Source organism: Salvelinus sp. IW2-2015, unplaced genomic scaffold, assembly GCF_002910315.2.
Source record: "Salvelinus sp. IW2-2015 unplaced genomic scaffold, ASM291031v2 Un_scaffold4166, whole genome shotgun sequence".
NCBI lineage: Eukaryota > Metazoa > Chordata > Actinopteri > Salmoniformes > Salmonidae > Salvelinus > Salvelinus sp. IW2-2015.
This window is the reverse complement of record NW_019945437.1, coordinates 54026-67667: the sequence shown is the minus strand read 5'-3', so window position 1 is coordinate 67667 and position 13642 is coordinate 54026. Positions and strand designations below refer to the sequence as shown.

General features: G+C 45.8%; 1 protein-coding gene across 1 annotated transcript in view; it reads left to right on the top strand.

The window, feature by feature from the left end:
- LOC112076968 (dihydroxyacetone phosphate acyltransferase) overlaps positions 1-13642 on the top strand; it is a 101592-nt gene that overhangs the window by 84944 nt on the left and 3006 nt on the right. The window contains 13 exon segments of the mRNA XM_070441519.1: positions 1505-1688; positions 1787-1891; positions 2889-3077; positions 3180-3340; positions 3342-3399; positions 4075-4113; positions 4116-4153; positions 4244-4259; positions 4262-4303; positions 4306-4382; positions 4590-4668; positions 4671-4691; positions 5966-6060. Coding sequence (XP_070297620.1) covers positions 1505-1688; positions 1787-1891; positions 2889-3077; positions 3180-3340; positions 3342-3399; positions 4075-4113; positions 4116-4153; positions 4244-4259; positions 4262-4303; positions 4306-4382; positions 4590-4668; positions 4671-4691; positions 5966-6060 — 1104 coding nt within the window.

Sequence of the window (13642 nt, the reverse complement as noted above, 5' to 3'; positions counted from 1 at the left end):
CCCAAGAGAGAGATCCAACAGGATAAGTTGGGTGAATTTTTGGCCCTTCTCCTGACCAGAGCTTGGTGTTAACTGACGTCAGGTTTTGTAAGGCTCCTTGCTTCGCACACGGCTTTTTTCAGATGTTTCGTGCCCACAAATTTGTCTTATAGGTATGTTGGAAGGGTCAAGGGCTTTGTGATGGCCCACTTCAATACCTTGATTTTGTATTACCTTTAAGCCATTTTGGCCAAAACTTTGGGAAGTAAATGTTTGGGGTATTGGGTCCATTTGAAAGACCTCAGTTTGGCCGACCTAAGCTTTATAACTTCCTGAACTGATGTGCTTCTTTGAGGAATGTTGGCTCTTCAATATATCCCACATAATTGTCTCCTCTCCACTGATTGCGATCGGGTATTTGGCAAGTTGCACAGTCCCTGCTAGTAAAGCACCGCTTCACAACATGGTGCTGCCACCCTGTGCCGTGCTTCAACGTTGGGGATGGGTGGTTTTTCTTTCGCGCTTGCCCAAGCTCCTCCTTTTTTCCCTCCAAACATAACGATGGTCAATTTATGGACCAACAGTTTACTATTTTTGTTTCATCAGATACAAGGAGGACAGATTTCTAGCCAAAAAGGTAACATCTCTCTTGTTCCCCAATGTGCAGTTTGCAACCGGTAAGTTCTGTGGCTTTTTTTATGGGGGTGTTTTGGAGACAGTGGGGCTTTCTTTTCCTTGCTGAAGGCGGAGCCTTGTCAGGTTATGTTCGATATAGGACTCGTTTTGTACTGTGGATAGTAGATGACTTTTTACCGTTTCCTCCAGGTCATCTTCACACGGTCTTTGCCTGTTGTTTCTGTGGATTGATTTGGTGCACTTTTTTCGCACCAAAGTACGTTCATGTCTAGGAGACAGAATGCGGTCTCCTTTCCTGAAGGGGGTATGACGGCTGACGTGGTCCCATGGTGTTGTATACTTGCGTACTATTGTTTTGAATGAAGCGTGTGTAAACCTTACCGCGTTTGAAATTGGCTCCCAAGGTAGAACCAGACCTTGTGGAGTGAGTCCTTACAATTTATTTTTCTGAGGTCTTGTGGCTAATTTCGCTTTTGAATTTTCTCCATGAGTGTCTACAAACGAAGGCACTGAAGGTTTGAAGTAGCCTTAATACATCCACAGGTACACCTCCAATTGACTCAATAGAACGTCAATTTATGGCTATCAGAAGGCTGTTCTAGCCATGACACCATTGTTTCCTTGGAAATTTTTCCAAGCTGGTTTTAAAGGCACTTAGTCAAGCTTCCTGACCCACTGGAATTGTGATACACTGAATTATAAGTGAAATAATCTGTCTGTAAACAATTGTTGGAAAAATTACTTGTGTCATGCACAAAGTAGATGTCCTAACCGAGTTGCCAAAARTATAGTTTGTTAACAAGAAATTTGAGGAGTGGTTGAAAAACGAGTTTTAATGACTCCAACCTAAGTGTAGGTAAACTTCCGACTTCAACTGTATATCTTCTGAATCTTTCTCGTCCCCCCCGGTCTCCCCCTCAGAGACCTTCCCCAGAGACCCAGCGTAGAGACCCAGGAGTGTGTGAGCTGGCTAGCCCAGCAGGTGGTACGTATCCAGGAGCAGAGCTCCATCCTCAGCCCCTGGTCTCTCATGGCCTGCCTGGTGCTCCAGGACCATCAGGACGCAGACCCAGGTACACGGCTGAGTGAGAGGAGCAGGACGAGCTGTAATCCCTGCAGTCATTACTCTCATTAACAAAAGCTGCTGTTGTTTTGTTTGATGCTTCACCAGCAGGAGAGGAACACGAGAAGGGTCTCTCCTGGGAGCTGCTCACCCAGAGGACGCTGTGGCTCAAGGGGCTGGCGATCAGCTTCGGAGCCCGCCTGGACTGGCCTGGTAAGTGTACAGCCATTGGTTCTACACCTGCATTGCTTGCTGTTTGGGGTTTTYGGCTGYGTTTCTGTACAGCACTTTGAGACATCAGCTGATGTAAGAAGGGCTTTATAAATACATTTSATTTGATTGCTTGGTTGATTCTTCCACAGACAGACAGATGCTGATTCTAGATGGTTTCTGAAACAGTAGTAAACCTAAGGTCAGGCACTGCTGCTGCTGTCTGTGGTCAGATATATATATCAAGTCCAGTTCACCAGTTAGAGTGGTTTAGTGTGAGCTYTTCCAACAGACTGATCAGACTCGACAATAGAGTCTCAGGAACACAGTTCCAAGGAGTGCTGATCTAGGATCAGGTCCCCACCTGGTTACAACAATCCTATTCATTATGATCTAACAGGCTAAACTGATCTGAGATCAGCGTTCCTGCCCTGAGAGGCTTTGTGGATACCAGCCCCAGAACATTCAGTGTTTTACTCTGATCCAGTCTAGATGTTACAGTATGGTTCGCTTAGAAATGGGACAGACACATCTGCATTTTTAATCGTATGTTGTTATCATACCTAAAAGACACACACACCTGGAACTGTCCTCAACGCAGTGACGTCTTTCTCTGTCCTCAACGCAGTGACGTCTTTCTCTGTCCTCAACGCAGTGACGTCTTTCTCTGTCCTCAACGCAGTGTCGTCTATTCTCTGCCTCAACGCAGTGACGTCTTCTCCCTGTTCTTCTCTTCACACGCGAGCTGACGTTCTTTCTCTGTCCTCAACGCAGTGACGTCTCTCTCTGTCCTCAACGCGAGTGACGTCTCTCTCTGCTCCTCAGACCAGATGACGTCTCTTCTCTGTCCTCAACGCAAGTGACGCTCTCTCTCTTGTCCTCAAACGCAGTGACGTCTCTCTCTGTCCTCAACGCAGTGACGTCCTCTCTCTGTCCTCAACGCAGTGACGTCTCTCTCTGTCCTCAACGCAGTGACGTCTCTCTCTGTCTCTCAACGCAGTGACGTCTTTCTCTGTCCTCAACCGCAGTGACGTCTTCTCTGTCCTCAACGCAGTGACGTCTTTTCTCTGTTCCTCACGCATGACGTCTTTCTCTGTCCTCAACGCAGTGACGTCTTTTCTCTGTCCTCAACGCAGTGACGTCTTTCTCTGTCCTCAACGCAGTGACGTCTTTCTCTTCCTCAACGCCAGTGACGTCTTTCTCTGTCCTCAACGCAGTTGACGCCTAAAAGACACGTCTTTCTCTGTCCTCTATAGAAGAGCTACTTGAAAACCAGGTGATGTTCATCCAGCATGGCCTCTGCACCGCTCTGTGATTCGCTGTCACCAGGGCGTGTCACACTGCTGGAGGAGAGGGCCTGTGGGGCTGAGCCTTTTCACAACAGAGGAGGGGTGTGGTCAGGCGGGCGGGGCGGTCCTTATGGTTGCGGCCTATAGGAACCAGGCGCTGCATTGTGTTCATACGTCCAGCCATGCTGGCTCTGGCCGTACACACAGTACAAGCTCACAGAGGTGAGTTACACCAACACGATCATCTGGCTCCTTGTTCTCTCCATCTGGTAGCTGGTTTCCTGTCTGTCTGTCTCACCATGTCTCCTTGTCTCTCCATCTGTACTTACTCCAGGTTTCTCCTGTCTGTCTCCCTTGTCTCTCCATCTGTAGCTGGTTCTTGTCTGTCTCCGTGTCTTCTCATCTGACTTACTCCAGGTTCCTCCGTCTGTCTCTGTCTCACCATGTCTCTCTTGTGTCTCCAGAGGACATCTATAGCTACTCCAGGTTCCTCCTGTCTGTCTCTGTCTCACCATGGTCTCTCTGTTCTCCAGAGGAATCTATAGCTACTCCAGGTTCCTCCTGTCTTGTCTCGTCTCACCATTCTCTCTGTGTCTCTCTGTGTCTCTCAGAGACACTATAGCTACTCCAGGTTCATTCCTGTCTGTCTCTGTCTCACCATGTCTCTCTGTGTGTCTCCAAGAGGACATCTATAGGCTACTCCAGTTCCTCCTGTCTGTCTCTGTCTCACCATGTCTCTCTGTGTCTCTCTGTGTCTCCAGAGGACATCTTAACTACTCCAGGGTTCATCCTGTCTGTCTCTGTCTCACCATGTCTCTCTGTGTCTCCAGAGGACATCTTAGCTACTCCAGGTCCTCCTGTCTGTCTCTGTCTCACCATGTCTCTCTGTGTCTCCAGAGGACGTCTATAGCTACTTCAGGTTCCTCCTGGACCTCTTCTCAACGACTTCATCTTCATCACTGGCAGATCCTCACAGGTAGGTCTCACCTGTAACAGAGAATTGTGATTGCATTTCTGGGTAAATTTTTGACTGATCTATAATCTGTTTTTGCTCTGTGTCCTGAAGGACTTTGAGGAAGGCGTGTTCGACTCAGGAAATGTGGAGCAGTCCAGACCAGTCAACAGGAAAGGACTCACCAGAGGGAGGGCAGAGTACTACCTCCTTCCTGCAGCCCTGCTACAAGCCCTTCATAGACGCCTACCAAGTATGCGGAGGACTTAACGTGCGTTTCCAAATAGCGCCCTGTTTCCCTACAGACAGACGGCCCTGGTTTCAATCTTAGTCGCACTGTGAAGGGCATGTGGTTGCACTTGGAATGTACCAGACAACTGCAATCTCAGGTCTAATCTTTACCCCTATCCCAAGTCAGCTTCAAATACCCTCCACTAAACTGTGTGTGTGGTGTGTTCAGGTGGCGTGTCAGTACACCTGTGTAATGGAGGATGTTGAGGTGTTCACGGAGAGACAGATGGTTCCTGCTGTCCGCAGCCTGGCACCAAGCTCCTCTTATCGGGTAACTGACACACGTCTGTCCTCTCTCTCTTCCTGGACACACGCCTGTCCTCTCTCTCCTCTCCTGACACAACGGTCCTGTCCTTGTGCCTCTCTCTCTCCTGACACACGCCTGTCCTGTCCTCTCTCTCTCCTGACACACGCCTGTCCTGTCCTCTCTCTCTCCTGACACACGCCTGTCCTGTCCTCTGGGCTCAAACCCAGGCTGTAATGAAGATGCGGGGCCAATGTGCGCAGTCTATTGGGACTTCCGGGCACAACCGGCCATGGGACCCAGGCTGTAATGAAGGTGCTGACTTGCTCGATCCCAGGCTGTAATGAAGCATCAGCAGGGAAGTTCCTTAAAACTTCTTACGGCTGAGATCCCGTTAACGGGATCAATATGACAACAGCCAGTGAAAGTGCAGGGCGCCAAAATAAGACAGAGCCCAAATAAGCCATAGTCAACAGAAGTCAGAAATAGCATTATAAATATTCACTTACCTTTGATGATCTTCATCAGAATGCACTTCCAGGAATCCCAGTTCCACAATAAATGTTTGTTTTGATCGATATAGTCCATCATTTATGTCCAAAATACCTTAATTTTGTTCGCGCGTCCAGTAATCCAAATTCACAAGGAGCGAGCATTAGGTCCAGACAAAGTCAAACAATTCCATTATAGTTCGTAGAAACATGTCAAACGATGTATAGAATCAATCTTTAGGATGTTTTTAACATAAATCTTCAATAATGTTTCAACCGGAGAATTCCTTTGTCTTCAGAAATGCGATGGAAATCAGGTCGCTCTCACGTCAGTGCGCATGTTCAGCTCGTGCCAGACACCTGACTCAAAGAGCGCTCCTTCCCTCATTCTTCACAGTAGAAGCATCAAACAAGGTTCTAAAGACTGTTGACATCTAGTGGAAGCCTTAGGAAGTGCAACATGACCCCAAAGACACTATATTGGATGGGCAAAACTACAAACCTCAGATTTCCCACTTCATGGTTGGATTTTTTCTCAGGTTTTTGCCTGCCATATGAGTTATGTTATACTCACAAACATCATTCAAACTGTTTTAGAAACTTCAGAGTGTTTTCTATCCAAATCTACTAATAATATGCATATCTTAGCTTCTGAGCCTGAGTAGCAGGCAGTTTACTCTGGGCACCTTATTCATCCAAGCTACTCAATACTGCCACCCAGCCATAAGAAGTTAAAGCTGCTCCATTCAGAAGGCAAACGGCATCTTTATATGAATAACAAGGCCTGTCATCTTGTTTGTGTGTTTCTAGGCGAGCTGAAGTCTTATGATGCCCTGTCATCTGATACCCAGAAGAATGTCCTGTCAGCTCTCCTGAGACTGGGAGCTGTGGACCAGGCTGAGAACGTTAATCACGTTTCAATATAGTACACTTGAATATAGTACACTTGAATGTAGTACAGTTCAGTGGTTTCTGTGTGCTGTTATTAGTGTTGCTCTGATTACAGAGCTGAGCAAAGTGAATTCAGAGCCAACAAGCCAGCCATCAGGAGATTGCAGATATCTGGGTACGTGGAAATGACGTGGCAACTCCCTATATAAAGAGTAATAATAAATATACTGTATACATTACTCTCTGCTGAAGTTACTGTAAGTCAGTAACAATTTAATGGTTTCGAGTGATTGTTCGTCTGCCTCTCTCTCTCTCCCCGTCTCCCCCCCCCCCCTCTTCTCCCGTCTTCCTCTCTCTGTCTTCCCCCCCTCTCTCTCCGCCTCTCTCTCCCGTCTACCCCCCTCTCTTCCCGTCTCCTCCCTTCAGCGGGTAGACTGCCGGTACAGACAGCCCTAACCCCAGCTCTAACCCCGGAGGACTGCAGACCAGCAGACAGACTGGACCAAACATGTCTATTCACTTCCTGTCTCCTACCGCAACTCGGTGCCTGTATTCATACAGCGTCTTAGAGTCGAGGTGCGGATCCTCTTGTGCTCAGTATCACTGAACTGAGCGTCACTCATAGAATCACGAACTGAGCGTCACACTATATCTACTGAACTGAGCGTCACCACTATAATCTACTGAACTGAGCGTACACCACTAATCTACTGAACTGAGCGTCACCACTATATTACTGAACTGAGGTCACCACTATAATACTAACTGAGCGTCACCACTATATCTACTGAAGTGGACGTCACCACTATATCTACTGAACTGAGCGTCACCACTATAAATCTACTGAACTGAGCGTCACCATATAATCTACTGAACGAGCCGAAACCCCTACGACTATAATCTACTGAACTGAGCGTCACCATATATCTACGAATGAGCGCACCACTATAATCATACTGAACTGAGCGTCACCACTCATACATCTAACTGAACTGTGAAGCTGTGACCACTAAGCTTGTTCTAACTATAGACCTTATGGCCTTACTTTAGAGTGAGTGTACCGGATCCATTACTGTGAGCTGCTGTCAGGATCTAGTGAAGTAATTTTTAGACTCCAGACACTTCCGCTGGAGGCCACTAATGGCAGTCTAACCACTGAGTCAATACACACGGTCTGGGTGGGATTGTTCAAGATTTCAATGTAATTCATTTTACCAATCAATAAATATAATATATGCAAAGACTTATCAGATATCAACATGTTAATGTAATGTTTTTTTTTTACATTGATTTTCCATTTTTGTTATTTTTTGAAGACGAAAGAATTCTTTATAAAATGAATGTCACCTTATGCAGAAGGCTGTTTCCTATTTCCTATTTTTATATTCCTGTTGGCCTCCTCTTCCCTAAGTAGCATTTACGATGCTTGACATGTCACTAACAGACAGTACAGGCAAGTGTACAGTGCCTTGAAAAGTATTCACCCCCCCTTTGGCATTTTTTTTTTGTTGCATTACAACCTGTATTTTATTTGGATTTCATGTAATGGAAACACAAAACCAGTCCAAATTGGTGAAATTGAAAATGTTTTATTTTTAAAAAAAAAACAGTAACAGACAGTACCACTCCTGTAACACTCCTGAGATGAACCCAGCCATGTTACTGTGTCTGTGTCGGTCAGATGGCAACCTTGATCTGAACTGGCCCCTAAACAATTTATAGTCCAAGTCAGTTAACGTGACAATCCCCAGCATACGTGATGATGAACCAGGCGAATGCTATGGCCATGTGTACGTTGTTTAGGAATGCAGATACAGGTAGAGAGAGCCCAAATGACCTACGCTAGTCTGTGGTTATCCTCCTGACGTCGAGATGGATATTACTCAGACACTGGGGAATGAAGTCAGGAGTTATTACGAGACACTGGGGCTTGAGTCAGAGGTATTCAGGACAAGGGGTAATCGGTACAGCACGGGGCTGAAGTTCAGGAGGTATTACAGAACTGGTGTAAGTCAGGAAGTTACCAGACACTGGGATGAAGTCAGAGGTATTACAGACACTGGGAGTATCGAAGGTTAGTCACATGGGGTCCTATCCATGTTAGTAATTAAAACTAGGTTGCATTAACACTGAATGGACATTCCAAAGCCCTGACCCGAATGGTTCTGCTCTGGTGCTGCTTTAACCAGGAGGGGCTGTGTCTGCCCTACAGGGGCGATTAGGGAGGGGAGATCAAAGAATTCTCCCCAAAAATGTTTTGATAACATGTTTCAAGAAGACCATCCATGTGCCTGCCCAATAACACTCAGGTAATCTGCCTAAATGACTAACAGACCCGTATCTGCCACCCGTCTGTAGCCATGAAAATGCTTTGAAAGGCTGGTAATGGCTCACATCACACCATTATCCAGAAAACCCTAGACCCACATCCAATTTGCTTAGCGCTAACAGATCCCAATGATGCAATCATCTATTGCACTCCCACACTGCCCTTTCCACCTGGACATAAGAACAAGCCTATTGAGCAATGCGTTCATTGACTACAGCTCAGAGATTCAACACCAATAGTGCCCACAAGCTCATCACTAAGCTAAGGGACCGCTGGGACTAACACACCGTCCTCTGGCAACTGGATCTGGACTTCCTGATGGGCTGCCCCCCAGGTGGGATAGGGTAGATACCAACAATCCGCCAGAACTGATCTTCACCTGGGGGGCCCTCAGGGGGCGGCGGCGCAGTTCCCTCCTGTACTCCCGTCACCCATGATGCTCACGAAAGTCCAAACACCATCATTAAATTGCGATCGACACAACGTGTAGGCCTGAACAGACAAGACGAGACAGCCTATAAGGAGGAGTTCAGAGACCTGCCGTGTGGTGCCAGGAAACAACTCTCGTCCAACGTGATAACAGACAAGAGGAGGATGATTGTGGACACAGGAAAAGAGGACGAGCATGCCCCCATTGGTCCAGTCGACGGGGCTTAGTGGAGCAGGTGAGAGTTCCAAGTTCCTGTGTCCCACATCACCAACAAACTAACATGGTCAAGCACACCAAGACAGTCGTGAAGAGGGCACAACAACAACCTATCGCTCAGGAGACTTAAAAGTTTGGAAGGGTCTCGAAATCCTCAAAAGGTTCTACACTTGCACCCATGCGAGAGCATCTGACTGGTGCCCCACTACAAGCGCCCCCAATGCACATGCGTAGACAATGCCGGCCTCCGACCGCAAGGCACTTACAGGAGGGTAGTGCGTACGGCCCAGACATCACTGGGCAAGCTGCTGCCTGCCCACCAGGACCTCTATATCAAGGTAGTGTCAGAGGAAGGCCTAAATGTGTCAGACTCACCGTCCTATGTCATAGACTGTTCTCTCTGCACGCACAGCAAGTGGTACCCCGCGAGCGCCAATGTCTAGGTCCAAAAGGCTTCCAACCTCTTCAGGATTGGTGGCCCCTGCGGGACGTTGAGCTAACGTAGGCTTCAATGTGCGATTAGCACGAGGGTTGTAAGTAACAAAACATTACCCAGGACAGACCAATATCGTTGAAAGGGCGAAGAGGCTGAAATTCTTGTACCTTTTAAGGATCGACCTTTTCTTCAATGTTCTCCCTAAACAGACCACGACTCAACTGCCTTGTAAGCTCAGCCCTCGAAGCAAGGATATGCCATATTCTTGGTACCATTTGAAAGAAACACGTTGAAGTTTGTGTGAGAATGTGAAAGAATGTAGGAGGAATTAAACACATTAGACTGGTAAAAGATAAATTCAAGGAAAAAAGAATAACTTTTTGTTTGTATTTTTTTGTACTCATCATTCTTTGAAAATGCAAGAGAAGGCCATAATGTATTATTACAGCCCAGTTGCAATCTTAGATATTGCCACAGATGGTACTCATCGTACTGTGCACGTTTTAGTCGATCCAATGAACCATTGCATTTCTGTTCAAATGTGTGTCAAGACTGCCCATAATGTGACTGAATTGTTATTAGATAACTTCCAGTGTTCATAACAGTGGCCTCTCTCTAAACAACAGCTATGGTGTATTATTGTCACTGTAATAACTTACTGTAAATTGGACATGCAGTTTAGATAACAGCTTGATAACCCCAAAAGCCGCGTGTGAGTGAACGGTGGGTGGAGATGCGCGTGTGGGTGAATCGGATATCTTCGCATGTGTATTTCCACGTAAAGCCATGGAGAGGAATGTTCATGGTGTTCGGGGGTGCTTTTGCTAGTGAACACTTCTGTGATTTATTTTAGAATTTCAAGACACTCTTTAACCAGCATGGGCTTACCACCGCATTCTGCAGCGATTACACCAATCCCATCTGGTCTTGGGATTAGTGGGACATTCCACAGGACAATGACCCAACACCTCCAGTCTGTCTGTTTTGTCTGTCTGTTGTAGTTTGGGCAGTCTTCTTAGGTTCCTGTTCTGTCTTCAGGCTGTGTAAGGACTATTGTTACCAGGAGGAGATGTGATGGGTGTTGATTCAGATGACCTAACCTAAACCTATCACTGTTACATTGAATGGGTAATCATGAATGACAGTAACCTACAATCTATCACTGTTACATTGAACTGGTGAAATATCAATGACAGTTACAACTAAACCTATCACTGTTACATTGAACTGGGGAATATGAATGACAGTAACCTTAAACCTATCACTGTTCACATTGAACTGCGGTGAATATGAAATGACAGTAACACTAAACCTATCCACTGTTACATTGAACTGGGTGAATTGAATGACAGTAAACCTAAACCTAACTGGTTACATGGAACCTGGGTGAATATGAATGACAGTAACCTAATACCTATCACTGTTAATTTGAAGGGTGAAGTATGAATGACAGTAACCTAAACCTATCAGTTACACTGAAACTGGGTGGTGGATGGAAATATGAATGACAGTCATCCAATATGCTGTAATAGAACTGCCTATTGTAGATGCATGACGTGCAGCAGTCCGCCTCTCCACCTCCTCATGGCTTTCAGGAGCATATATCTCACACTAGGATTGAAGATGAACGACGTCCCCACAGCCGGGTGAGAGTGCAGAGTAAACCTTAACGTTTTGTTGCAATTCTATATAAATCCACAAAAACGAAGAGACTGAAGACCAGGAGATTAACACTAGAAACTAACTCGGTAATCTCTTATCTGTTGGATTAATTGTGGGAGTAGAGAAACACATGATTGGTGTGACTCTCAAGTTAGTCAATATTCTACAAAAAAGACGTTGTGCATTTCAGTTTTAAAAACAACCCAATGTTTATATATCCCAGGACTAATTAACTAGCAACAGCTAGCTAGTAGGCTAAATGTCCACGAATGTTTCGACCTGTCCCCAAATTAATATAGTTCGTTCAGAGTTATTTTTGAAAATTTCAACCTTGCGTGTGCTGAATGCCGTTGGTGGTATTGCGTTAGTAGGGGATGGGCGGGGGGTAGGCGTGGGGGTTTTGGGGGGGGGAATCTTTTGCATCCAGGCAGGGGGAAATCCGTAGCGCCGGGCACACGACACGTACCCGTGTCCGTGTGGTTCAGTGCACAACATGGTATGTCCAGTGCCATACATTTCTGTTAACAAATGAAACGATGCCAGAGATGTCTATTTTGAGCCACACATGCAGATTCGACAGTTCTACCTGGAAAAGTGTATGTTTTGAAATATTGGATACTACACCAAAAAAGTGGTTTTATTTATTTATAACTATGAACTATGTCTTCATCTGCTTATTCTGTTCATGTAGCATTTATTACACAATCTTGGTTTACAAATACAAGTCAACGGTTGTTGTTTTGGGATAGTGAATGACATTTGTGCATATTTGTACGGATACGGACGCCATTAATCGAACACGCCCACATAGCAAGCGCGGCATGTTTGTAAAAGCAATGTTCCGACTTCTACTCGGTTGTGTGACATCACTTGACAACAGCCGGACTGCTCGCTTCTCCTAGAGAAGAACAGCCGACGGAGACGCCCGTCAACGGGATCGACCGCGGCACGGAGCAGGCACTACACTCCCGTGGCTGCCCCAAAAGCAGCGGGGCTCCAACGGGGCTAATCCTAGCCGTGAGTAGCCTACAGAACCCTCCCCCCCCCCTGTCTCGTCATGAATTAGGCCACCTATTTTCTGACTTCAGCCAGATCACATCTTCAGTTTAGTCCATTTTTAAAACAGGAGTTGAACTTACACCGTACTGTAGGTAATATACAGAGTTCAATACCAATTCACCTAAAACCTATTCACTAATCAATCCAAAGTGTAGTGCCAATTGTAGATGTGGATCCTCCCACTCTCGTCCTCTCTTGTGGCGGGTTACTTAGGAGCACGAGGTCGACCTCTCGTGGAACGGGACACCTTGTTCGGTGTGATCGGACGTTGTGTTCCAACGACTCCTCCAGTGGAATTCCGCAGGTGATGTAACCAGTGATCATAGTGCACATTCATGAAGGGGCAATCTGAGGTCATAACTAAGAACACCTGCACTGGAAAACATCAAATCAAAAGTTTATTTGTCATGGGCGCCTGAACACAACAGGTTGTAGTAGACTCTCACAGTGAAAGTGCTGAAACTAACAGTGTAGTAAGCCTAGGGACGAACCGGTGTATAGACTCGGATCTGAATACAACAGTGTGTAGTAGAACCAGTCACTGAACAGTGTAAACTCCGTGAAAGCTGAATAACAACAGTAGCAGTGATGCTGAAGTAACATGGTTAGTAGCCTGCACATGGAAATCCTGAATAAACGGTGTGAGTAGACCTCTACAGTGAAATTGCTGATACAACAGGTTAGTACCATCGACGTTGAAACTGCTTGATACAAACAGTGTAGTACGCCTCACAGTGAAATGCTGAATACAACAGTGTAGTAGACTTACAGTGAAATGCTGAATACAACAGGCTGTAGATAGACCTTACAGTGACAATGCTGATACAACAGGTGTAGTAACCTCACAGTAAATGCTGAATACCACAGGGTAAGTAGACCTCACCAGTGAAAATGCTTGAATACAACAGTGTAGTGACCTACAGTGATAATGCTGAATACAACAGGTGTCAGGTAGACCTTACAGTGAAATGCTTGTAATACAACAGGTGTAGTAGACCTCAACAGGTGAAATGCTGAATACACAGGTGTAAGTAGGACCTCCCTGAATGCTGGAATACAACAGGTGTAGTAAGACTTACAGGTGAAATGCTGAATTACAACAGGTGTAGTAGACCTCTCAGTTGAATGCTGAATACAAACAGGTGTAGAGACCATTACAGTAAATGCTGAATACAAACAGGTGTAGTAGACCTTACAGAGACATGCTGAATACAACAGTGTAGTGACCTCACAGTGAAATGCTGAATACAACAGTTTAGTAAGACTTACAGTGAAATGGCTGAATACAACAGTGTAGTTAGACCTCACAGTGAAAATGCTGAATAACAACAGGTGTAGTAGGACTCACAGTAAATGCTGTCTGGGATAATACAACCGGTGTAGTAGGACTACAGTGAAATGCTGAAAGCCAACAGGTGTAGAGACCTCACAGTTGAATATGCTGATATCATACAGGTTGTGTAG